At 68.0% G+C, this 25,539-nt stretch overlaps 2 protein-coding genes across 3 annotated transcripts; one reads left to right on the top strand and one right to left on the bottom strand.

The window, feature by feature from the left end:
• Positions 1 to 1,125: 1,125 nt before the first annotated feature.
• Positions 1,126 to 1,845, top strand: GJD3 (gap junction protein delta 3). Its single transcript, XM_048317567.1, has one exon. The coding sequence runs from the start codon at positions 1,126 to 1,128 to the stop codon at positions 1,843 to 1,845; it is 720 nt and encodes a 239-aa protein (XP_048173524.1).
• A 1,226-nt stretch (positions 1,846 to 3,071) lies between these two features.
• On the bottom strand, positions 3,072 to 24,918 carry RARA (retinoic acid receptor alpha). Of its 2 annotated transcripts, XM_048317544.1 has the most exons (9): positions 24,721 to 24,918; positions 17,692 to 17,987; positions 5,909 to 6,057; positions 5,657 to 5,798; positions 4,622 to 4,782; positions 4,360 to 4,536; positions 4,074 to 4,278; positions 3,763 to 3,921; positions 3,072 to 3,378 (listed from the first exon to the last, which is right to left on the bottom strand). In XM_048317544.1, the coding sequence occupies exons 2-9, from the start codon at positions 17,867 to 17,869 to the stop codon at positions 3,167 to 3,169; spliced, it is 1,383 nt and encodes a 460-aa protein (XP_048173501.1). In that variant the 5' UTR covers positions 17,870 to 17,987; positions 24,721 to 24,918; the 3' UTR covers positions 3,072 to 3,166. The 2 variants fall into 2 exon arrangements, with proteins under 2 accessions (XP_048173501.1, XP_048173510.1); XM_048317553.1 differs by lacking the exons at positions 17,692 to 17,987; positions 24,721 to 24,918 and adding an exon at positions 10,946 to 11,084.
• Positions 24,919 to 25,539: the final 621 nt, after the last annotated feature.

The following is a 25,539-nucleotide window of genomic DNA, read 5'->3' on the forward strand; positions in this document are numbered from 1 at the left end:
CTTGGATGGGGTGCTGGGGATGCTGCTGGATGGGAACTGGGCTGTGGGGCATCAGGACTGACCTACCCTGGGCATTGCACGTCCCCGAGGGGGGTCTGGGGCTGACCTGTGTTGTCCAGGGCTCTGCCCCCATTACTGGAAAGGGGATTTGAGGCGCCAGCAAAGGCCAACAGCGCTGGCCTGGGCTGGGCATGGCAGGGGCTGGCAGGAGTCCTGGCTGTGCCACACAGGATTTTGTAGGGATCAGTCCACAGGTGCCAGAGCAGGGACAACCTGGGAAGATCCATGGGACCCCCAACAGCCCTGGCACAGCATCCTGGGGCAGGGAGGGCTGGTGCCAGCCGTGAGCATCGTCCAGGCACTGCAGGGCTGAAGCTGTGGCAGCAGGGCTGGGTGTACCCAGGCTCTGATGGGTCAGGGGGGTGATGCCAGCACTGGGGGGGCCTTTTGGGGCCGAATGCTGTGGCTTGGGGACACTGAGGCCCTGCGGGTTTGGGAAAGCCAAAGTTTGGGGGCATTTCTGCACTGGGGGAGCCACCGCCCCTCTGCCAACCTGTGCCCTGGGAAGCTCCTGGCCCTGGGCAGGACAGCTTTAGTCCTTGAGCCCCACCGGCAGTGCTGAGCCCTTCCCTCCCTCCAGGCGCCCCTGCGGGTGCTCTGTCCCTTTAAAAGCACTCCAGGCGTGGCTGTGGGACCATTATCCCATCCCAGCTGGACAAGGGACTGGACAGTCCTGGACAGTCCTGGACAGCCGGCGCCAGCAGCGCTGGCACACTGTGGACCGCAGCCTCCGCAGGTACGGGGCTGCTGTGGGGGACCGCAGCTCAGCCAGGCCGAGCTGTGGTGGGGGGCAAGGGATGGGGGAATCTGCTGGTCCTGTCCCCGTTGGTGTCCTTGGATCCACCCCTGGGGGAGCGAGTCCTGGGCACAGCGGGTACCTGGGGACACTCCTGGCAGGGCTGAGCTGGGCTGGCGCTGCCTGGGCACCCTCCCGTGAGCGGGGACGCCGTGGTGCGTTTGGGAATGGCGGGAGGATGGAGACCTGGAGGGGCCGCGCTGCCGCCGGGGTCCGACCCCGCGGGCACTGCGTCCCCCCAGCGCTGACCCCGCTCCCGCAGCGCGGCCATGGGCGAGTGGGGCTTCCTGAGCTCGCTGCTGGACGCCGTGCAGGAGCACTCGCCCATGGTGGGCCGGTTCTGGCTGGTGGTGATGCTCCTCTTCCGCATCCTGGTCCTGGCCACCGTGGGCAGCGACGTCTTCGAGGACGAGCAGGAGGAGTTCGTGTGTAACACGCAGCAGCCGGGCTGCAAACCCGTGTGCTACGACGCCGCCTTCCCCATCTCCCACTATCGCTTCCTCGTCTTCCACGTCGTTGTGCTCTCGGCGCCCGCCGCCGTCTTCGTCATCTTCGCCGTGCACCAGGCGGCCAAGCCGGGCCGCGGGGGAGCTCCCGGCCAGCGCGCCCGCCGCCTCCAGCCCTTCTACGTGGGCAGCGTGGTGGCCCGGATCGCCGCCGAGCTGGGCTTCCTGCTGGGCCAGGCGCTGCTCTACGGCTTCAGCGTGCAGCCGCTCTTCGTGTGCCGCCGCCGGCCCTGCCCGCACCGCGTCGACTGCTTCGTCTCCCGCCCCACCGAGAAAACCGTCTTCATCCACTTCTACTTCGTGGTGGGGCTGATCTCGGCGCTGCTCAGCCTGGCCGAGCTCGCCCACCTCCTGCGCAAGGGCCCCCCGGCCCGGCCCGGCTGCTGCCACCGGCCACAGGAGCGGGGCCCGGCGCCCGGGCAGCCGGCGGGGGCTGCGGAGGGGCCCTGTGGTCCCCACCCGCGGGGGGACCTCACCGTGTGACCGGGCCCCGGCTGCCGCTGCCGGCGTCAGCTGTGCCCGGTCTCGGCCCGGCGGGGACCGCGGCTCTCCGTGCCCCACAGGGGTCGCGGCCCTCGCTGTGCCAGGGAAGCCGGGCCGTGCCGGGCTGGGCTGTGCCCCGCTGCCCCCGGTGCCCCCGGTTCCTGTTGTGGGTGGCGGATGGGCCTCACCCGGCAGCTGCTGGAAAAAAAAATACGGACAAAAAGAAAACAAACAGGTCCCATCCCTGCACAGTAGCAGGAACACCTGTGACCTCCCTGTACCCCGCAGGCCAGCACGGGGGGGTGGCCAGGGCTGCCCCCAAACCCTGTGCTGGGAGTGTCACAAATGCATCAGGGCTGGCCCCTGGCATAGGGGGACATGATTGTGGCCTCAGGACTGGGAAGGTCAGAGCTTTGGGGTGCTGGGGGACCCCAAAGGGTTCTGTCCCAGCCTTTGGGGATGACCAGACAGGGAGAGCAATGCGGGGGGGCCTGGGCTGCCCTCGTGCAGCAAGGACTTGGGGTGCCACAGCCTGACCATTTCCTCCCCACCCCTGCACCCCCTCCTCCCCTGGTACCCCCACAAGAAGAACGAGCCAGGCACTAGAATAAATAAACTTTATTCTGGAGCCAGCCCCCCCCCGTCCCCCCTCCCTGTCCTCCCCGTGCCGGCAGGGCCGGGCCCCCCATCCCCGCAAGGCTGGGACTGGCACCACCGTGTGCCCCCCACAGTCCCCTCCCCGCCTGGGGGGCCGGGGCAGGGCCCGCCCGGTGCCCCCCGACTCTAAATCCACTAAAATCTCAACAACAACAACAAAAAAAAAAGAATTTAATAATAATAAACCGTGTGCCCCCCCCCTCCCCCGGCAGCGCCCGCCGTGCCCCCTCCACCTGCACAGGCCTAAAAACCCCTCCAAACTTTTACAAAGGTTTTAAAACGTATTTATAGATATTTATAGATATTTATATATATATACTTTGCTTTCTTTTCTCTTTTAAATGACTCTGCTTCCTCGGCGTGCGGGGCTGGCCGGGCCCCCACGCGGACGGCCGGGGTGGGGGGGGTGGCTCGGTGGTCGCGATCCCGTGGGTGCTGGTGCTGGTGGGGCCGGGGCGTCCCCGGGGCCGCGGCCGAGGGTCCCCGCGCCCCTGAAATGTGACTCAACCAACGCGCTGGGCCCGGGGCTGGGGGGTCCCCGCAGGGGCCGCTCCGGCGGGGGCTGCCGAGGAGTCCGCCCCGGGGGGCTGCAGCCGGGCCGGGCGCAGGGACCTCCCCCCGTACCGGCGTGCCGGGCTCTGTCCTGGTGCGCGCCGGGCGCGGGTCACGGCGAGTGCGTGGCCGGGCTGCTGCGGTTGGAGCTGGGCGAAAGGCTGGGGCTGCAGCTGCCCGGGGGGGGCCCCAGGCTGCCCCCGCGGGGGCTGCCCGCCTGCCCCCCCAGCGTGTCCATGCCCTCCGAGTTCTCCAGCATCTCCTGAATGAGGGGCGGCATCGAGCCCGGGATCTCCATCTTCAGCGTGATCACCCGCTCGGCGCCTGCGGGAGGGTCGGGGTCAGCAGGCACCCACAAACTGACACTCCCAAAATAGCACCCTGAAACTGGCAACCGCAAACGGCACCCAAAAAACCCCAAAAGGGCACCCCCAAAATGGCACGCTAAAACTGGCATCCCCAAACCGGCACCCAAAAAATGGCACCCCCAAAACAGCACCCTGAAAGCAGCACCCCCAAACTGACACCCCCAGCTTTGCTTCTCCCTGGGCACTGAGGACAAGGGACAGTGTGGTATCTCCAGCATCCCTGGAAGATGCAGTGCTGGGTGTGTCCTCCTCTTCATCCCCTCTGGAGGATGCTGAGTGACCCAGATGCCCCAGTGTCTCCTGGATGCTCCCTCAGGACCCAAAGCCACAGGAGCCTCACCCTTGGCGCTGATGCTGCGCAGGTCTGTGATCTTCATGAGCATCTTGGGGAACATGTGGGGCTTGTTGGGCCTCCTCTTCCTCACGTAGATCTTCAGTGCCTCCAGCAGTGGCTCTTGCAGCTTGTCCACCTTGTCAGGCTGCTCCAGGTCCTGGCGGTCTGGGGAGGGGGCACAGAGTTGGTTGGGGGGAACAGCACATCCCCGTTGCCATCCTGTGGGTTCCCAGCTCCCACTGCTTCGGCTTCATTTGGGGTCTGCTTGCTCAGCCATTGGGGGAGGATGGCCAGGCTGTGCCTGTCCCTGCACCCACCTCCGCAGATGAGGCAGATGGCACTGAGCAGCCCCGTCTCGGCGTCGTCCATCTCCAGCGGCAGCAGCTGGTTGGCGAAGGCGAAGACCAGGTCGGTGAGGGGCCCGAACCCCGCGTTGTGCATCTGCGTGCGGTTCAGCGTCAGCCCGTCCGAGAAGGTCATGGTGTCCTGCTCCGGCGTGTAGCGCGTGCAGATCCGCAGGATCTGGTGGGGAGAGGCCAGGGGGCTCAGCCTGGTGTCCCCTCCCCGTCCCTGTCCCCATCCCTGTCCCATCCCTGTGCTCACCAGGATGTCGAGGCAGGCGGCTTTGAGGAGGGTGATCTGGTCGGCGATGGTGAGCGTGGTGAAGCCGGGGAGCTGCTTGGCGAACTCCACCGTCTTGATGATGCACTTGGTGGACAACTCGCTGAACTTGTCCCACAGGTCGATGTCCAGGGACACGCGCTGCTCCGAGCTGTTGTTCTGTAGTGGGAGGTGGGGGATGAGGGCACGGGGGGGTGTGGCCCTCCCCAGTCCCCCCGGACCCCCGGGACCCCACGACACTCACCGTAGTGTATTTGCCGAGCTGGCAGAGCGCGGGGAAGGTCTCCTGGTGGGCTTTGCGCACCTTCTCGATGAGCTCCTCCACCTCAGGTGTGATGATGTAGCTCTCCGAGCACTCCGGCTTGGGCACGTCCTTCTTCTTCTTGTTCCGGTCATTGCGGACGGCTGCGGGAATGGCAGGGTCAGTGTCACCTGTGCCCCAGTGCCACCCAGCCCCTGCCCCACCGCGCTCTGCCCCCAGGGCAGGATGGGAACCTGCCACCAGCAGTCGGCTCAGCTGTGGTGACAAGTTCCCAGCGGAGCCATCAGCCCCACAGATTCCCTTAAACAACCCCCATTAGGAGCAATTAGGGGTGCAGTTAGACCCTGCACCCCTGGGGGGGCCTGCGGGGATGGTGCTCAGCATATCAGAGAAGGACCTGGGGGACAGAGAATGGCAGCTGAGCCACCACACTGGGTGAGGGGCACAGGAGGGACCCTGGGGGTGACAGCTGGGAAGGGTGGAGCAGCTGGGAGGAGCCCCAGCCCTGCAGGGATCACCCTCTGTGGGCTGGGAGGGCCAGGACCCCTCTTAGGTGCAGGGTGAGCCTCCAGGGATGCTGAACTCCCCTGGCAGTTCCTGGTCCCCCAGGCTCTGCCAGCTCCTCCCAGGAGTGCCAGGCCCCCAGGGGTTGGCAGATGGGGCAAGACTCAGGGAGGCAGCTGTGCCTCAGCAGCCCTCTCCCCCGGGCACCCACCGCGGGGGCACAGCCGGGCACCATGACAACTGCCAGCGGAGCGGGGAGGCCTCGTCAGCGTCATTTATCTCTGACATGATCAATCACGCGTTGCCCGGGCAACTGCCGGGCTGTGACACAATCCCAGGGGGTCCCCATCCCCCGGGCCTTGCTGGGCACTCGGTGGGGGCTGCTGGGATGGCCCATCATATCCAGAGCCCCCTGACTGGGACGCCAGGAAGGGTGTTCCCATCCGTGTTCCCATCCCATCCCTGCTCTTCATCCCTGTTCCCATCCCTGTCCCCGTTCCCAGCCCCACTCACACTCCTTGGACATTCCAACTTCGAAGCACTTCTGGAGCCGGCAGTACTGGCACCGGTTGCGTGTCACCTTGTTGATGATGCAGTTCTTGTCCCGGTGGCACGTGTACACCATGTTCTTCTGGATGCTGCGGCGGAAGAAGCCCTGGGGACCCCGCACGCCCCGATCAGCACCCGGCACGGGGACACCAAGCATCCCAAGGATGCTCCCCCCGGGGAGCTGTGGGGGCGGTTGGGGCCGGTGGCAGCGCTCACCTTGCAGCCCTCGCAGGCGCTGACCCCATAGTGGTACCCCGAGGATTTGTCCTGGCACACGAAGCAGGGCTTGTAGATGCGGGGCAGGGGTGGGGGTGAAGGGGGGCTGGGCACGATCTCCTCCGAGCTGGTGCTCTGCGTCTCGACGGCTGTGGGGAAGGGGTGGCACTCAGGGCACGGAGCCCCCCGGGCAGGGACCCCCCACCCCACACCCCACGGCTGCTCCCCAGCTCCAGGGGTCCTGGCAGCCCCAGCCCTGCACTGCCCACCCCGGCCCTGGCGCCAGGTCGAGCAGGGCCAGCGGGGAGAGGACGCGAGCTGGGAAGATGCAACGTGACATTTCCAGGTCACAGAGACGATGTGGAATTCAGGCAGACAAAAAAAAGGAAAAAAAGCAAAGAAAAGGGCCGGGATCTCAGAAGCCCCCAGCCCAATCAGCATTGCCAGCGGATGGGGGGACGGAGAGTGCAGGGCCAGCTTGGGGGGGGCCAGTGCCACACACTCACTCACACGTGGGCACATGTACAGTGTGGCACCTGTACGTACAGGGTGACCCCCACATGTACAGTGTGACCCCCATATATACAGGGGAACCCCCACAAACCCGGGGGTCACCCACCACCCATGGCCCCCCAGGAGGGGACAGGCACAGTGGCACCCAGCTGGCACCCCAAGGTTCCCCAATGGAGGACATCCCCAAGGGCAGCGCTGCCTTTGTCCCCGTAACAAGCAGACCTCAGCCCTGCCAGCACAGGGGATACAGCCAGTGCCCCTGCACCCCAAAACCTCATGGAACGTGCCTGTTGCCCTTCTGCACCCCAAAACCTCGAGGCATGCACCTCTTGCACCCCAGAAAGCACCCCCATCCCCCAGGACCCTGCAGGAGGTGCCCAAGCCCCCCAGGTCAAACCTTGGCCCCTGCCCTAGCACAGCCCAGGCTGGGGGGGGGGGCGGCGCAGTTGGGGTGCACCCCTGGAGCGGGGGGACTCAGAACAGTCGGGGTGCACCCCTAGCCCACGGGGGGGGGCTCAGCACAGTTGGGTGCACCCCTGGAGTGCAGGGGGGGCATTCAGCACAGTCAAGGTGCACCCCTTGAGCTGGGGAAGGGCTCAGCACAGTCGGGGTGCACCCCCGGCGTGGGGCGCAGCCAGGAAGGGGTTAAGCGCTCCCCGGCTGCTCCGGGATGTTTGCGAATGTTTTTCTGCAGCAGAGCCAAGCGAACCAGTCAAACAGGATATTAAAGGCCGGGCCCGGCGGGAGCCCAGGCCCCCCCCGCCCCGCCGGCCCCTGCACCCCAAAAAGGGCCCCACGGCCGCTGGAGTCCCCCCGGGGCCGGGGAGCCGTGGGGAGCCCCGGCAAGGGACACCCGGCCCGGAGAAGGGGCCCCAGTGGAGTGGGGGGTTTTGGGGAGTGAGGGCTGGGGGTCCCCAGCCCGGCAGTGCCGCGGGCCCCTCGCCAAAGGCCACGGGATGGGGCCAGGGAGGGGACACCATGACAAAGCCACGCCTGACGCTTGTCCCCAGGCGCCAACGGGGACGGGGAATGTGCGGGGTGTGACAGGAGCGTGCGGGGCAGGGTGAGGAGTACGCGGGGTGGGATTTGAGATCATGGAAATGAGTGTGTAAGGTGGGATACGAGTGTGTGGGATGGGACGTGAGTGTGTGGGGCACCAGGGGAATGTGTGAGGTGGGATATGAGGGCACGGAGGCGATTGCGCAGGGTGGATATGAGTGTGTGGGCACGAGGGGAGTGTGCAAGGTAGGATGTGAGCGTGCAAGGTGGGATACAAGCGTGTGTGGTGGGCTGTGAGGGTGCAGGGAGGGATGTGAGCATGCAAGGTGGGATACGAGGCTGCGAGGTGGGATGTGGGTGTGCGGGGTGGGACACGGGCGTGGGGGCGAGCGCCGGGCAGAGCTCCTAGGCTGAATAAATCACCGCTGCCACTCGAGGGAGCGGAGCCATTAAAGTGACTGAGCGAACGTCGTCTATAATTTATCGCCTCTTTTATATAATTTAAGAACTTCCTCGTGGAGAGCTGCACTCACAAAACGCGGATTTGACAAGATTTTGACGTGCTGGGTGCGGAGGGGGGAGGGGACCCGGCTCCCTCCGCGTCCCTGCGCTGGCAGAGCTGCGCCAGCACCCCGGGAATCCCCTGCCACCCCCACCACCGGCCAAGGGACCGAGGTGCCACCACGGAGGGGACACGGACACAGGCACAGCCGCCAGCCTAGCCAGCTCCCCAGGAGCCCCTCATGGCAGCATCAGGCCTGGGTGCCCCTCGCGGCCCTGGGGGGCATGGGGAGGGCACAGAGCAGCACCCAAAGGCGCGCTGAGCAGGCAGGATGGGTGCCAACCTCCCCTGCTCGCGCAGGGCTGGGTGACGGGGTGCAGTTGGGGGCACGGTGGACCCCAATGCCCAGGCTCATCCCCTCCCCCAGCCCGCCCCCCTCCCCGCAGCAGGGGGGACCCCGCTGTCCCCCCCGGCCGAGGCAGCGGAGCCCGGCTCCAGCTGCAGACCAGATGCTGCGGCTCCGCCAGATCCCGGGTGAACGCTGAACGCGCCGCCCCCGCCCGCGGCCCCGCCGGCTGCTTCCTGCCCGCGCCGGGGGACCCCGGGGCACCCCGACACCCGCACCCCCGCCCTGGCGTGGGAAAGCGCCCGCGGGGACACCCCGTGTGCCGGTGCCCGGCGGGGACACCGGCCTCCGCGCCGCCGCCACCCCGGCACGGCTCCGGGATAGACCCCGGCCAGAGGGGGAGGACGAGGATGGGGGGACTAGAGGGGGGAGCCCACCCGAGGGCGCAGCGGGGGTCACCGGGGGTCCCCGCAGCCCCGTGCGGTGGCAGTGCCGTGCCAGAGGTCACAGCCCCCCACAGGAGGGGGGAGGCCCACCCAGGGCTTCCCTGCGGATGAGAATCCCACGTGCCCCGAATTCCTGCGCTTCTGCAGGAGAAGGGGGGGGGGGGAGGGAAGAGGGTGCCGGGAACCCCGAGCCGTGGGGCGCCCGCTCCTGCTCACATGCCACCAGCCACGGGGCTCAGCCCACCGGGCACCGCCTGGTCCCCTCAGAGCATCCTGCCCAGGAGCCGGTGTCTGTGCCCTGCCAGCACCAGGGCCTGGGGTCCCCAAAACCCCGACACACCCATCTGTGACCCACAGTTTCACAAGGCCATGTGAGGCCACCCTGTGCCCAGCGGGGGGGGTGCCACGCACAATCTAACCCCACGTACCCCTCCCACACCCGCACAGCACTCCAAAAACCCCCAACAGCACATGGCCCCACAGGGGCAGGGGGTTCCCACTCTTTTGGTGGGCTCCTACAAGATCTTCCCCCACTCTCAGGAGCTGCCTCGTGCCTCCGTTTCCCCATGGTAGCAGCCCCAGGCCTCTCTGAGGGTATGGATGGGCTCCCCGTGCCCCCTGAGCAGCTCTGGCTGCTGTGCCAGCGCAACACGCCCCGCCGGGCAGGGCAGTGCCACGCTGGGCCAGCAGCCAGCACCGCGGGGCCAGCGGGCACAGCCGCAGCTGGCTCTGAGGAAACTGAGGCACAGCACGGCTGCTCCGACACCACCGAGCCCTGCCCGGGCTGGCACCCCCGGGCTGGGGAGACACGGCACCTCGTGTGACGTCGGGAGCGGGGCGCACAGCCAGGGAGTCCCGCCAGCGCCCGCCGCCCACGCACCCGCCAGGTCACGGTCACCGTGACCAGAGCCCCGAGGTGCCCTAGCCAGGGAGGGGACCCACGTCCACCCAGCGCTGCGGCCCACGGGGAGGGGGCTCCGGCCCCCGCAGGACTGGGGGGCACAGAGAGGGGACAATGCCCCCCAGCTACCCTGCTCAGGGCAGTCAGAGCCGGGTGGCCCTGCCCTAAGGGGTGGCGCTGGAGCCTGGGACCCCCCTGCCCACCCTGCCTGAGCGAGGCCTCGGAGGCAGCCCCCCCCTCACAGAGCCAGCGGGAGCCCCCGCGTGTCCCCAGCGCAGACAAAGGCCCCTCGGCCGCGCTCGGTGCCAGCGCAAAGGTCGAGCGGCCCCGAGACAATGCGGGGAGTGAGACCGGGGTCCACGGCCACACACCCTTTGCACAGCGCCGGCCACGGGCACCCCGCAATGGGCCCCCGCCCTTATCGGGGTGAAAAGTCCCACGGAACCCGACAGGAGTTTCCCTGGGTTGTTGTGGTGGCCCCTGGGTGCCAGGGCACCGGCTGCCCACAGCGGGGGCACGGGACTCCTCCAGCCCCTCCAGACCTCACTCGCCCCCCCCACACACAGTGGGCACAAACCACAGCAGGGTCCCACATCCCCTTGGGGGAAGAGCTCTCAGGCTGGCCGCCACTTGGGGTGCGCTGCCCGTGTCCCCCTGCTGCCCATCCCGGTACAGCGGTGTCCTCACGCCCTCCCTGCCCCCCCTCGCACAGGACATGGGTATGGGAGGGGACACCGGGCTGCGACCCCTCAGGGACACAGGGCAGGGTCCCGCCAGCAGGAACAGAGCTGGCCCGGCCTCACATCCACACCCAGGACCCCCGGCCCAGGGGGACCCCCCGATCCGGGGCAGGGTGGGGGCCCAGGCTGGGGCTCCCCTGCGCCTGGGCAGCAGCGGCGGCTCCGTCTGTAGTTAATTGGATTTTCCCGGAGCCTTTATCAGGAGAGAGCGAAATTCCCGGCGGAGCCGGCGCTGCCTGGACCCCGCTGCGGGAAGGGGGGGGGCGAGAGGCGACCCCCCTGCCCCCCTTCACCGAGCTCGGCCCCGAGGTCCTGACTGCCCCCGAAATAGGGCAGGGGGTGTTTAAAGAGCCGGTGGCATCTGCGCATGGAGCGGGTGGGGAGACGGCTGGGGGGGCTGAGCCCCGCACCCCCCCGGGACCAGCACTCAGCTCAGCCCCCCGCCCACGGCCAGGGCCCCCGCACCCAGCACCGCACCCCGCACCCATCCCCGCAGCCGCCCCCCACCCCCGCCCGGGTTTCGGGGCCCCTCTCCCCGGCCCGATGCGACGGAGAGGGGGCCCGTCCGCCCCCGGCGCGCAGGTACCTACAGCGGCCGGAGCTGCTCCACGGCGGGAGGCGGCGGGGGGGGCAGCCCCGGGGGCCCGGCCCGTAGAAATCCATGCGGAGGAAGGGGCCGGGGGGCAGCCCCGCCACCGCCGCGCCCTCGTACATGGCCCCGGGGCGGCGGGGGCGGCTCCCCCGGCCGGGGCGGCCCCGGGCGGTCAGTGCCCCCCCCCCGCGCCCCCGGGGCGCCCCGCGCCGCGCTGCCATCGCCCCGCGGAGCGGCCCCGCCGCTCGCTCCGCGCCCGAGCGGCGGGAGGAGGAGGAGGAGGAGAAGGAGGAGGAGGAAGAGGAGGAGGAGGAGGAGGCGGGGGGAGGGGAGGAAGGCGCAGCCCCGCCGGCTCTGCGGCTTCGCCAGCCCCGGTCCCTCCCGGCACCCGCCGCCTCCTCGCACTTAACCCGCTGCGCGCCGCGGGGCCGCCGGACACCCGCACGCCGGGGGCACACGGACACGGGGCACGGACACGCGGAGGGCGCACGGACATGTAGGGGACGGGCACGGACACGCAGGAGAGAAATGGACACGCGGGGGCGGGGCACGGACACGCAACACGGACAAGCACACGCGGGAGGTGGGGGGCGCGGACACCGAGGGGGACACAGACATGCAGGGGGGCAACAGACGTGGTGGGGACACGGACACATGAGGTGACACGGCCACGCAGGAGGACACGGATACGCGGTGGAGAAATGGACACAAGGAGAGGGCACGGACATGCGGGGCCAAGGGACACGCAGGGGAACACGGACATGCAGAGGGACACGGACACGCAGGGGCAGCACCACACGGGAGCGAAATGGGGAGGGGCTCAAGGCGGGGCTGGGGGGGCCCGGGGACTGCCCGGCGGAGATGACGGGGGCCCTGGGGGTCCCGGGGGGGTCTCGGGGGCTGCCCGGCGACCGTGGCTCATTTGCCTAATGGGATGCGGGTGAACTGCGGGTGAACCCGCGGGAAAGGCTCACCTCGGCCTGACCCTCGGCCCCCCCCCGCGGTGGGGTGGGTGGGTCCGTGTACATGCATGTGCACGTGTGTTCATGCATGTTCCCAGTGCATGATGCGTGTCTGCATCCCGGCTGCAGCGGAGCCACGTGTGCTCCCGCTACACAGACGCACGGGGAGGTGCGTGTGCCTGCGCAGGGCAGCCTGTGTGCACACACGTGTGTGCATTCCTCCTGCACACACACGCACATGTGTGTGACACCGTGTCCCTCTGAGCACGGGAGCAGCTGAGAATGTGAACACACGCGTGTGTGCACAGCCTGCTGTACCTGTGTGTGCGTGCACACGCGTGTGCTGGCGTGTGACCCACGCAGGGCAGAAAACCATGTGCCACCAGTCCCCACCACTCCGCCCCTTCACACAAGCCCCCACTGAAGCTGACACTGCAAACCCAGGGACCCCTGAGTGGTGACGGCGCTGCCCAGAGCAGGGACGGTCACACGCCAAGGACAGGCCCTGGGGGTGCCACTTCCCGCTGCAGCGGTGACCTCCCTGCTGCACAGCGGGCATGCCACGGCATCCACACTGCCCCAGCCCCACGCTGCCTAGCCCAGGAGTGCCCTTGGAGGGAGAGGAGCCCTCAGCTGGGCCTTGCCATGGGCAGGAGGAGCACACGCATGTGCACGGCTGGACACGGATCGGAGGATGTGGGTGCTGCCACGCACATCTGTGTGTCCGTGTGTGTGTGTGGCTGTGCGTGTGTGTGGCTCTGTGTGCATGCGTGTGGCTCTGTCTGGCCCTGTGAGTGTGGCTGTGACTGTGTGTGCATGCATGTGACTGTCCTGTGTGCATGTGTGGCTGTGCCTGTGTGCATGTCCGTGTGTGGCTGTGCACACGTGCGTGTCCATGTGTGGCTGTCTGTGTGTGTGTGGCTGTGCACACTTGTGGCTGTATGTCCATGCATGGCTGCGCACACGTGAGGCTGTATGTCCATGTGTGGCTGTATGTCCGTGTGTGGCTGTATGTCTGTGTGTGGCTGTATGTCCGTGTGTGGCTGTATGTCCGTGTGCGGCTGTATGTCCATGCGTGGCTGCGCACACGTGAGGCTGTATGTCCATGTGTGGCTGTATGTCCGTGTGTGGCTGTATGTCCGTGTGTGGCTGTATGTCTGTGTGTGGCTGTATGTCCGTGTGTGGCTGTGCACACGTGAGGCTGTATGTCCGTGTGTGACTGTATGTCCATGTGTGGCTGTATGTCCGTGTGTGGCTGTATGTCCGTGTGTGGCTGTATGTCCGTGTGTGGCTGTGCACACGTGAGGCTGTATGTCCATGTGTGGCTGTATGTCTGTGTGTGGCTGTATGTCTGTGTGTGGCTGTATGTCCGTGTGTGGCTGTATGTCCATGTGTGGCTGTATGTCCGTGTGTGGCTGTATGTCTGTGTGTGGCTGTATGTCCGTGTGTGGCTGTATGTCCGTGTGTGGCTGTATGTCCGTGTGTGGCTGTGCACACGTGAGGCTGTATGTCCATGTGTGGCTGTATGTCCGTGTGTGGCTGTATGTCTGTGTGTGGCTGTATGTCCGTGTGTGGCTGTATGTCCGTGTGTGGCTGTATGTCTGTGTGTGGCTGTATGTCCATGTGTGGCTGTATGTCCGTGTGTGGCTGTATGTCCGTGTGTGGCTGTATGTCTGTGTGTGGCTGTGCACACGTGAGGCTGTATGTCCGTGTGTGGCTGTATGTCCGTGTGTGGCTGTGCACACGTGAGGCTGTATGTCCGTGTGTGGCTGTATGTCCGTGTGTGGCTGTGCACACATGAGGCTGTATGTCCGTGTGTGGCTGTGCACACGTGTGGCTGTATGTCCGTGTGTGGCTGTATGTCCGTGTGTGGCTGTGCACACGTGTGGCTGTATGTCCGTGTGTGGCTGTATGTCCGTGTGTGGCTGTGCACACGTGTGGCTGTATGTCCGTGTGTGGCTGTATGTCCGTGTGTGGCTGTATGTCCATGTGTGGCTGTATGTCCGTGTGTGGCTGTATGTCCGTGTGTGGCTGTATGTCCGTGTGTGGCTGTGCACACATGAGGCTGTATGTCCGTGTGTGGCTGTATGTCCGTGTGTGGCTGTGCACACGTGTGGCTGTATGTCCGTGTGTGGCTGTATGTCCGTGTGTGGCTGTGCACGCGTGTGCGTGCCCGTGTGTGCGTGCGGGGCTGCGCAGCGCGGCAGCGCCTGTTTAAATAATAATGGCAAGTCGGGGCTTTGCTTAGCCAGCAGGTTTCGAACAAAAGCCCAGCGCTGCTCCAACTTCCTGCAGCGAACATGACAAATGTCTGCTCTGACTCATTTACCAGCGCTGGAAAGAATGTGGCTGCGATGGAGGGGACGGAGGGGACGGCGGAGGGGACGCGGGCGGTGGCACCGCGCGGCTGGGCCATGCTGACGGCCGCCCCGACGGGCAGCGCTTCCCATCCCGCATCGCTTCCTGCACCGCTTCCCACATCCCTTCCCGTCCCGCATCCCCTCCCGCCCCGCGTCGGCGGCAACAGGAAGAAACAGAGATTTAAAAAAAAAAAAAAAAAACCACAAAACCTTAATTCCAGAGCCAAGAGGAACTGGGCGAGGGGACACCCCGCACGCAATTCCGCGGTGTGAGGGGGACAGGGACACCCCGCCCTGAGCCACATCCCACCAGCGGCCTGGGGACACGAAAATGGGGCCCTTCCAGCAACATTCCCAGCCCCGCATCCTCCTGGCCCCACTTCCAGAGCGATGCTCCGGGGGGACACAGATGCCTCCAAAAGGCCGACGAAAACCCAATCCTACGGCCCATGGGGACCCCATGGAGGACCCCCCCCGTGCCCGGAGGGGGCGACTTTGGGATCACAGGGTCACAGTCCCCACGGACAGGGATGCCGGGGGCCCCAATACAAACCCCCTCAGCCCAGCCCGGGGTATGGTGTGTTGGCCGCAGCCCCTTCCCCCATCGCCACGCCGGCACCTCGGGGCCCCGCAGCCCCCCCGGGCCCCGCAGCCCCCCTCTCGCCCGCCCACTTCAAAAGACCACATTTATCCCCTTCAGCCGCTTTTGAGCCCGGCAAATTCCCGGCTGGAACAGGCGGCTCCCCCCGGCCCCTGACAGTGATAGAGAACCTCCGCCTAATGGGCTTTCCCAGGCTGGGGGCCCAGCGCCTCATCAATCTTCCCGGGTCAGGGATGGGGGGGGCCGGGGGGTCCCCAGCACCGCACCCCGCGGGGCTCCCCGGCCACTGCCCTGAGCGGGGCCCCCCAGCCCCGCGGCCCCCCCGCGCACAGCCCCCGGCCTACAGGGAGCACGTTTTGCTCATTAATTTTTAAAAATTAATTAATTACGGGGCGCTGCGGGGGAGCGGCTGCGGCGCGAGGAAACCGGAGCCAGCGGGTAGGGTGACAGGCCAGCCCGGGCGCGGGGCCCCCTGTCCCGGCAGCCCGGAGTGGGGCCGGGGGGGGCGCGGCTGCAGCGGGGGCTGGGCTGGGGTCCCGCTTCCCGCAGCCAGGCCTGGGAATCAGGGCGAGGGAGGGTCTGGGGGGGCGGCTGCTCAGGGAGCCCCTCAGGGACTCCTGAGACACACCACGGGCCAGCACTGGGCAAGGGGAGGGGACCTCCAGGGACAGCCAGGCGCCACGGAGCCCCCGGGGATGGGGATGAGGGCACAGGCGCAACCCAGCACCGCCACACACACCAACACGCGTGCACCCACCCGGCACAGAGACACGGGCAACGCTGCTCTGCGTGTGCCATCAACACACAGGCACAGCAGGCACTGACACACACATATGTGACACACGTGTGCGCGCTCCACACAGCCCCAGCTGTGCACACACAGGCACAGCAGGCACGGACACACACACAAACACATGTGACACACACATGCACACCCTGCGTAGCCCCAGCTGTGCATACACAGGCACAGCAGGCACTGACACACACACACACGTGACACATGCATGCACGCTCCACACAGCCCCAGCTGTGCACACACAGGCACAGTGGGCACTGACACACACACACACACACACGTGACACACGCATGCACGCCCTGCATAGCCCAGGTGTGCACACACAGGCACAGCGGGCACTGACACAAACACACACACACGTGACACACGCACGCTCCACACAGCCCCAGCTGTGCACACACAGCTGTGCAGAGACACACCAGCACTGCCAGCAGCACGCGGTGCCACGGACACACAGCTCCACGCACACACACCCAGCCCACAGAGGGCACACGTGTGTACATCCATCATGTGAGCACACACATGCCCACATGCAGCTCCCAACCCACCAGATCCCCATCCCAGCACCCACGGACCCGCTGGGCTCCCAAATCCCGGGAGGGGCATCTGCACACCCAGGAGGGCCCAGCCGGATCGGCCCCAGGGCCGCACAGCTGCAGCACATCTGGTGAGGGCTGGACACATGGTGAGGAGGGGGTGGCAGCACCGGCCCCCCCCGCAGCCGGGACACAGACACCGGCACCTCCCTGCACCAGGAGCGAGAGCAGCGGCATCAGGGGCCACCCCAATATTGCAGGGCCTACCCAAACAGAGCGCCCACCAGGCTGTGTGGATGCTACAAAGGGGGTGGCAAGACACGGTGCCCCCACCCCCTGCATCCCTCGGGCACCCAGCAGGGAAGGCCAAGGGGAAACTGAGGCACGATTCACCGGTCCATCACCCACCCCAGGACACCCTCCAGCCGAGCCCGCGGCTCTGTCCTCAGTGTCAGGGAAGGGGGGGGACACAGGCGGCACCCCCAGCCTGTTCCCACACGCCCAGAATGGCCCCAGAGCCAGCGCGGGGGAGTGGCCCCACCCGCCGACACCCAGTCGCTGAACTGGTCCCACTGGGTCCCACCGCCGCCGGGGCGGCTCCGGCGGGGGACAGCACCCAGGGCCGGCCCTGCCCGGACCTGCACCGGCCCCTGGGGCCAAGGACGGGCCGGGGGGGCCCTGCCACACCCCGACCCACGGGGTTCTCCCCGCCAGCAGGCGCCGCAGGGCACCCATGATGCAGCAAAACGGGCATGGGCACCCACCCACCGTGGGACCGGGGTGAGAAGGGGTCCAGCAGCCATCCCATGGCATCCAAGATGGCATCCAGGGAAACTGAGGCACTCTGAGGGGTGCTGGTTCAGGGGGACCCGGGGTGGATGCCCACCTCCAGCAGCTCCCAGCTGCCATCATGGCTGGCAGTGATTACCGGGACCGTGATGAACGACCCTGTCACGGGGAAATGGAATCGGGAGCAGCCGCGATGATGATTGTCTTCATTGCCTTCATAGCCTCCCCCATGGCAGGCCCGCCACCGGCGAACAAAGAGCCACCGTGGGGACACAGCACCCACCAAGCCACCCAGCACCCAGTCTGGTCACAGTGAGGGACAGGAACACCCTGGCCAGGGCCCATGGGCCATTAATAACCAGCGTATAAAACAGCCATTAATGACACAACCAGGGCCACTGAGCACTCCCTGCCTCAGTTTCCCCAGCAGGAGCACTCAGATGAACACATGGGGAGCAGCACCCAGCGCTTGCATCATGAAGCCCCCAAAATCAGCTCCCCACAGGTGTGGCGGGGAGCAAGGAGACCCCACCTCACCAGCGCCACTGCCCTGGGGCACATTACGGACCAGTGCTGGAGCAGCAGCCTGGGACTGGCACCCACATCCCATGCTGGGGACAGAGCCCGGCCCGGATGGGTCTCCACATACCCCTCCAGCACTGGGGGTCCCACCAGCCCCTGCAGAGACGCAGTACTCACTGGCAGGTGACGGGGTACTGTATCCACTGACGGGGAGCTGGTGCTGGATGCCGGCCAGGGTGCTGGGCGGTGAGAGCCCCCCCAGCATGTGTGGGAAGAAGAAGGCATAGGGGGGCACAGGGTAGCCATTGAGGTGCCCCCCGCCCGGTGTGGGGCAGGAGCTGCTGTTGCTGGCCATGGCGGGGTCTCCGGCGCAGGGGGCTCTCAGGTGCGGGGTCCGGGGGACAAGCAGAGCATGGGGCCCGCAGGTGCCCTGCTGCCGGGCTGTCCTCACAGTTGGCGCTGGTCCTGCGGTGCTGTGGGGGAAGCAGAGAGGGGCATTAGCAGAGGGGCTGTGACCGCTGACTCCCACCCAGTGGGGTCACCCACCAGCCGTGCCTCAGTTTCCCCAGCCCCCCCCCGGGGCCACATCCCCTCCCGGCCCCAGGAGGGCGCAGCCGGCTGGGCCTGGGGCTCCGTGGGGGATTAAAGCCGATCCCCCGATTAACAACACCGGGACGGCGGCACCGGCAGGCGCAGCTCCCTAATCCCAGCTTAGCTTAGTGGGGGGGACGGGCGGACGGTGTGGGGATGGTATGGGGACACTGTGGTCCCACAGGGCACCCCTTCTAGCCAAAGGCCGCACCACGACCCCAAACCTGCTCTGCCAGGCCTAGCATGGGAGATGGGGCACGCAGCAGGGTCTGGGGGCAGCAGCCCCTGCCCAGCCTGGGGGGCTGCGGGGCAGCTGGGGACGGGGGCGGGACACGGGCACACCGGGGTCCCCTGAGGACAGCGGCTCCGCTCCAGGCCGGCTCTGCCGTCACGGCCACGCGCCCGCTCCGGCTCCGCTCCCCCCCATGCTTGCGCGGATCGCGAGGGGGCTCAGCCACCCGGCCTCAGAGGGAGGGGGCTCAGCCCCGCGGGACCAGCACCGGGGGGCTCAGGCTGGCCGTAGGGCTGGGCCGTGCCCGTCGCGACGCAGCCCCCACCCCATGCCATGTGCCACGCGCCAGCTCACGCCGTGCGCCGCCAGCTCCCACGCCAGCCCGGTGGGCACGGACCCCTCGGCCCTGGCCAGTCGGGGGGAGGTGGGAAGAGGGGCACGGGGCTTTCACAATCCCGGGCTGGCTGTTTATTTAAGTGCTGGCGCGGGGCCCGGCGGGGGCTGTTTATTTGCCGAGAGTGCTGGCTCCCGGCCCCGCGGAGGCGGAAAAGGATCCAGAGGAACAAGGCTGGGCCGCCCGGCAAGGCGCTGGGGAGGGGCCGGGATGGGCATGGCCCTGCCCGCCCCCCCAGAACCCAGCTGGGTGCACCCACTGGAGGCAGGACCCCTCACAGTTCTCCCAGCTCACACCAGCACCCACTGACCCAGTGGGAAGCACCTATGGGGAGACCCATGGTCCTGTCACTATAGAGTGGGCACCCATCAGTGCCTGGGGGGGGTCACATTCCCCCCAGCACAGGGTGCCCCAGTGAGTGTGGGATTCCCACAGCCATTGCCAGGGCACGGTGCCGGATGCTGGGTCAGCATCAGACTGGGGACAGCCCTTGCGTGGGGTCCACACATGGCACTGCAGGGACCCTGGCCTGCAGTGTGGGGGACTGCCCATGCCCCCCCCCCGGCCAGGCCGTGGCCCCCGAGTTGTGCTGGCTGGGGGGAGCCAGGGGAGGGAGGCGCGGGAAGAACTGTTTATGTTTGCCGGTGCCAAGTGCTCGCCGGGCACTGTGCCAGCCATGCCGGGGCCCAATTACTCAACCCACTCCAGCCCCCCCACACACCGCCGGCCAGGGACCGAGCGAGGCCAACGCCGCCAGGCTGGTCACCGTGCACCCCAACCCAGCCAGCAACCCCCTTTTCCAATGCTCCACATGACCAGCAGTGGCCAGGAGGGTCCGGGGATCCTGGCCAGCCTTGCTCCCGTGGGTCCTGGCAGGCAGGAGGAGCTGGTGCCCAGAGGAACTCCCCCAGGACCATGTGCCGGCACAGCCCCCAGCACACGGCTGCTCCCCAGCTGGGGGGTTGTGGGCATCCCAAATGTGGGTCCTGGGTGTTCCAAATGGGGGTCCTGAGTGTTCTGACCAAGCTGCACTCCCAGAACCCGCCAGGCCAGCGGTGTGGGGCCAGGGGCCATGCAGCTCCTCGGCAGGGCCCACGCTCACCCGCCCCGACGCCTTTTCCTCCAGTCCCCGCAGGAGCTGGATGAGGCCCGGAGCTTCCTGGAATCCAGCGCCTCGTTCCAGCCCCATGGAAAACGTTGCTGCGGGGCCCGGGCCAAATCCAGACATGAGGAACCTCCCACTCAGGCCGGGGGTGGCCCCCGGGAGTGGGTGGACAGACGCACGGACACGCAGATCACACCATTCCCAAGGCTGGCAGCAGTGTGGCTGGTGGGGGACATGATCTGGGGGGCCATGGCTGGTGGGGGGACACAGCTGGGGTGGGACAAGGCTGACCTAGCCACCATCCCACTGTGACCCCAAAGAGATCACAAAGCCCTCCGCAAAAATCTGTGCACACCCAGGTAGGCCAGGCAGTACTGGCACAGTCCCCCAAGAGACCCCTTTCAAAAATGCAGCCCCCCATTGTAACCCCCCAGGCTGGGGTCAGTGCCCACAGGTGCATCCTGCTCCCCGACATCCAGCACAGCCAGCACCAACCACAGAGCAACCAGGATCCCACCGGAATGGCCACACCGCAGCACCCCGTCCCCAGTGACCACCCCAGCCAGCTACACCTCCAGCCCACCCTGAGGCTCCCCGAACCCCCCAGTGCAGGCAGTACCCCAGCTCCAGCCCACATCACACCCCCAAACCCAGTTGTGCTTCCTGCCGGGGCACACGGTGATGGCAGCACCAGCGCCCGGATGTGACACGCTGGTGAATGGGGGCACCGCCCTGGCCCCCCCGGCAGCGGGGGGCAAGCGGGGCTGGGGGTGTTTGGGGGTGCCTGGCAGGGCAGCGGGCAGCGACCCAGCCCTTCCTGTCATGCCGGCAGGCACCGTGCTCCAGGCCGCAGCTTCCCCTTGCCACTCTCGATTCCCAGGCAGACAGGTTTCAGTTCAGTCCTGGCCCAGTTGTCACAGCCTCTGTCACCCCAGACTCTCTCACCATGCTCCTCTGCCACCCTAGACTCTCTCACCCCATTGACTTATCACCCCACTGACTAATGACCCCGCTGACCTGCCACCTGAGGCCCTTGGCCCTGCTGCCATTGCAGGGTTCACCACCGCAGCATCCTGCACTCCCCAAATCTGGCAGCAGCTGCTGTGTATGTCCCCCACCCTCACCAGAACCGGCAATGGGGACCCCCCCGTGCCAGGCTGCCCCCACAGTGTGTGGGCAGAGAGGGGTTGCCGTTCTAGGGTACGGGGGCACAGGATGGCAGCCTCGGGGCAGGGCAGGAAGCGCCTGCGGAGCCGCTGCGGTTGCAGCCTGCGGTTTCCTCGCTGGCGGCAGAACCAGCCCGGGGTGGCCTCGCACGCGAGGCCAAGGGCCCGGCTGCCCCCCGCTGCCCCCCGCCGCCACCGGCCCCTCCGGGCCCTCCCAGGCCAGCCAGCATCGTGCAGGAGGGGTGAGGTGACCCCCTGACAGGGCTGCTGAGAGAGACCCTCTCCCCGTATCCCCAAAGCTCTCCACGGTGAGTCACCGTCACGTTTCTCACGTCCCCGGGCAGGCGTGAATCATGCCCAGCCTGCGGCATGGCCGGAGCCAGCGGCACACACTGGGCCAGGCAGCCTGTGCCGGAGTTGAGGCTGCTGGGAACAGGAATCTGAGGATGCTGAGGCCAGTGCTGACCACAGGACCTACATCCTACTCTCCAGGGCCAGCAGCAGACCAGGGGCTTGCTCCACCACAGGTCCCGGGGCAGCACTGGTGTTCCCGCACCCCAACACCAACTGCAAGATACACGGAGCCACCACCGCTCCCCCAGCACAGACACAGGGCCGGGGACACCACGCTGGCCCACGGGGACGCTGTCCGTGCCAGCTGGGATGGTGGCCATGCTGGCCTCCCATGGGGAGGGGCACCCCATGGGGGTACATGGGCACCCCAGGGAGTTGCCACTGGCCCTGTGGTGTGGGTCCTCACCCCAGCACCCCACATCTTGCTGCCGCAACGAGCCACAAACTGAAATTCCACCTGTTGCGGCCGGGCCGACTCCGGTTACGCCGGGAACGCGCCGCTCCGGTTACACCTCCCGCACCCACCACCAGATGCGCCATTCTTCTGCGGGAACAGGTGCCCCAGCCCCTGCCACGGCCCCTGGGATGGCCACGGCTGTGCCACACCACCACCGGCACTGCTCCGGCCTGGCTGCACTGTGGGTGCCTGAGAGGAGCAGGCCGGTCCCAAAGGTCCGGTGGTGTCCCGGCCAGCGTGACCCACCAACCCCTCACACTGTGGGCTGCCCCCACAGCACCCTGGGGACCCACACCCTCTGCTGCCTGCCCATGGAGGGGACACCTCCAGGTACACCCCAATCTCCACCCTGCAACCCAACCTTCAGGATGAAAGCAGGGAACCACAGGCCCAGAACTCCCAGTCCCGGAGTGCCCCATCCCAGGGGTCCCAGAGTGCCCCATCCCAGCTCCCCAGGGGCTCCCGGGAAGCAGGGGGATGGTGCCCCGGCAGCCACTCGCGGCAGTCCCGGTTGTTTTTAGCCGAGGCTGCGGCGGCAGCCGGCGCCCTGGGAATGGCGTGCCGGGAACAGCGCGGCCCCAGACAGCCCTCGCTGGCTCGGCGACAGCCGGCAGACAAGTGCAGCTGGCACGGGGCCGCTCGGGACACAGCGCAGGGGGACCCGGCGGGCAGGCGGCCGTGTGACACTCCCGGACACCGAGATTTGGTGGCACCGTGCCCCCAGCCTGGGCAGGCTCCGAAGCAGAGACCTGATGTACCTGGGGGGACCAAACCACTCCGTGCCGCAGCCACCACGACCCACCGTGTCGCACCCGGGCTGGCTGCGGGCAGGCAGGCTGCCGTGTGCCGCTGCCACGTCCCCTTGCCATGTCCCTTGTCACTGCCTGGCAGCCGGGGCTCAGTGGGGACAGCGGAGGCCACAGCGGACGCACGCGGCCCCTCGCCGGGCCCTGCCACGAGCCACCCCCCGCTAAGCCTCCTCCAGCCGCAGGGAGATTAACCCATTTTCCGTAATCAGCACATGTGTCACCGCAGATATGATCGCACCCCCCGCACCCGCTGCGCCCCCCCCGGGGCTGGCGCTTGCCAGGGGGCCCGGCGGCACAGGGGTGCCCCATGGCCGTGGGGCACCTTGAGGCTCCAGGCACGCACTGCAGGGGACCCACAGTTCCCCCAGCCCTGACGTGCTACAGCAGCACCCCAAAAAGGGCTGGGGGACCCCAGAGCCCAGCCACCCTCTCCATGGCAGCACTGGCATCAGCACTGGACATTGCCAGGACAGTGGCCCAGGGCACGGTGGCTCAGGGCACGCGCGGCCAAGTGTGGCACGTTGTCACGCCAGAACCTCCTGGATATAAATAGATCCAGAGCGGCAGGATGGTAAATCCCAGCGCCGCAGGGCAGGAGGTGGCAGTGGCACAGGCCATCCCCAGGCTCCGCGGCCGCGACGCTGCTCCTGCCACAGGGACCGAGCGCAGGGACACGGAGGATGTACAAGGACAGCTGGGTGAAGCCAGGCATCCCTGTGGGACGGAGCAGCCGCAGGCACCAGGCAGCGGCAGACGAGGCACAGTGCACTGCCCTGCTCCTGCCATCCCACTGTCGGTGGCCGTGTCACCGCGTCACCTGGGGGGGCTGTGAGCAATGGGCAAAGAGGCCGGACACCCACTGAGGCACCCACAGGCATCCCCGGTGCGAGCACCCACGGGAGCAGGCGCATCCCCGCGCCGCAGCAAGGTCACCCCCAAGGGCAGGGTGGGGGCCCACGGGTGACATATGGCCCGGGAGCAGTGGCCGCGGGGCCGCTAAGCCACCGAGCCGCCACCCGCTAATCCCGGCGCGGGGACGCAGCGGGTGCTGCACCCGGAGCCACCAGCCGGTGCCTGCCCGGCTCCCCGGAGCGGGGGGACCGGCTTGGGGAGCCCCCGTGTTCACCCCCAGCACCCGCCGCGCTGCGGGGCGGCCCCTGCCACCAACGAGGTCAAAGGTCAGAGGCACAGATTTGGGGGACAGAAGCACAGATTTGTCTCCGCACCGGCCCACCCCAGCCTGGAGCGCCGCTGCCCGCCCCCGGGGGGGAATCCCCCCTCTGCAGGGGTCGAGCACCCGGGGGACAGCACCCCCACCCGCCCACCCCGCCCGGAACCCGCGAGGGCTCCGCCGCCCCCGGCCCGGCCCCGGGCAGCTGCTGCGGGAGGGAGGCGGCGGCCGACGGTCCCCTCCCCGGCCCCGCCGCCCCCCGCCCGGCTCCCCCGGGCCCCCCCGCCCGCCGCCGCCCTGTCAGCCGCGCAGAGCGATGGCTTCCTCCGCCCGCCGGCCAGGAAACGGCGCAGACGCCGCTCCCGCCCCCCGGCCCCCGGCGCCCCCCGCGCTCCCGGCCCCGCTCCCCCGCCGGGCCCCGGCCCCGCCGCACCCCGAAAAGGGGAACCGGCCCCGGCCCCCCCCCGCCGCGGGGAGGTGGGGGGGAATGTGGCTGCGCACACCGGCGGCCCGAGGGAGCCCGGTAATCCCGGGGGGGGGGGGGTCCCCTCAGCACCGCGCTCCGTGGCGGTCCTCCGGTCGCCGGTGGGGTATAGAGGCTATCGGAGCCTCCCCGGAACCCTCCCCGGGGTGGGGGGGCAGCGCTGCCGCTCGGGAGCGCCCAGGCGGTCGGTACCGGGAGAGGGAACTCCGGCACCCCCAAGCCAAATGGCAGGAGGCAGGGGCCAAAGCCGCGATCCCGAACCCGCTGCGGCTCCGGTGCGCCCGGCAGCCGCAGCCCGGCGGAGTCCCTCCCCCGCTGCGGGAACCCCGGGATCCCCCGTTACCGGAGGGAGATCCCCAGAGGCGGTACCGGAGCCGCATCAAGACCCTCCTTCCCAACCCCCCCTTCCACTCCCACGGGTAGATCCGGAGCCCACTCATTACCTGCTCACGGAGACTCCAACACCGAAATCCTTAAACCCGGGGAGCTCCCGGTGGTGGCTGCATGGCGGCGGCACCGGGAAGGAGCTGGGGGGGGGGTTCGCCCCGGCTTAGAGGGGTGAGGGAGGGGTGGGGTGGGGGTTCCCGGGGGGGTTCACCGAGCGGCGGCCGCGGCCATTGCGAGTCATGTGCTCGCGGGGAAACTTTACCCGGGGCTGGGCCGGGCGGGGCGGCGGCGGCGGCGGCGGCGGCGGCGGCGGCGGCGGCGGAGGGCGGGGGGAAGCGGGAGGAGACCACGCCCCTCTCGGTGGCCACGCCCCCGCTCCGCCCCAACGGCCAATGGGGCGCGGGCGGGGGCGGGGCGGGGGCGGGGCCAGCCCCGCGTTGTAACTCTTTGAAGTCTCCAGAAAGCGGAAGGGGAGAAAGTGGGTGCGCGCGCCGCGCCGGGTGGGGGGGCTCTTAAAGGGGCCGCGCACCGCAACGTCGGTGCCCCTCTTCCCTTTTTTTCCCCCCCCCCACACACTCACAGAAGGAGGTGCTCCAACGCTCCCCCAAGCCCGCTTCCTTTTTCTCTGCTTCTGGATACTCGCCCCCACCCTCCGGGTGGAGGATTGGGGCACCCACATGAGGGAAAACACGGGGGGTGGGTGCTCCAGGGGTGTAGGGAAGAGATGGGAACACACTGGGGAGAAGAGGGGAGAGGAATGGGGAGTCCCTGAGCTGCCCCCCCAGGCTCAGAGAGGAAGGGTTGGGGGCACCCATGGTACCCTGGGGGTATAGAGTGCCTGTACCCGGGGGGATTCCCTGGTCTGTCCCCGGAGA

This window comes from Corvus hawaiiensis, chromosome 1 (assembly GCF_020740725.1).
Source record: "Corvus hawaiiensis isolate bCorHaw1 chromosome 1, bCorHaw1.pri.cur, whole genome shotgun sequence".
In the NCBI taxonomy this organism is placed as follows: Eukaryota; Metazoa; Chordata; class Aves; order Passeriformes; family Corvidae; genus Corvus; species Corvus hawaiiensis.

Excerpts from the sequence above, each read along its gene's own strand:
- GJD3 (XM_048317567.1), top strand. The coding sequence starts at position 1,126 with ATGGGCGAGTGGGGCTTCCTGAGCTCGCTGCTGGACGCCGTGCAGGAG.
- RARA (XM_048317544.1), bottom strand. The coding sequence starts at position 17,869 with ATGGCCAGCAACAGCAGCTCCTGCCCCACACCGGGCGGGGGGCACCTC. Across the intron at positions 6,058-17,691 it reads CAGTACCCCGTCACCTGCCA|CCGTCGAGACGCAGAGCACC; the intron begins GTGAGTACTGCG and ends CCTTCCCCACAG. Across the intron at positions 3,922-4,073 it reads CATCTGCCTCATCTGCGGAG|ACCGCCAGGACCTGGAGCAG; the intron begins GTGGGTGCAGGG and ends CCCCCTCCCCAG.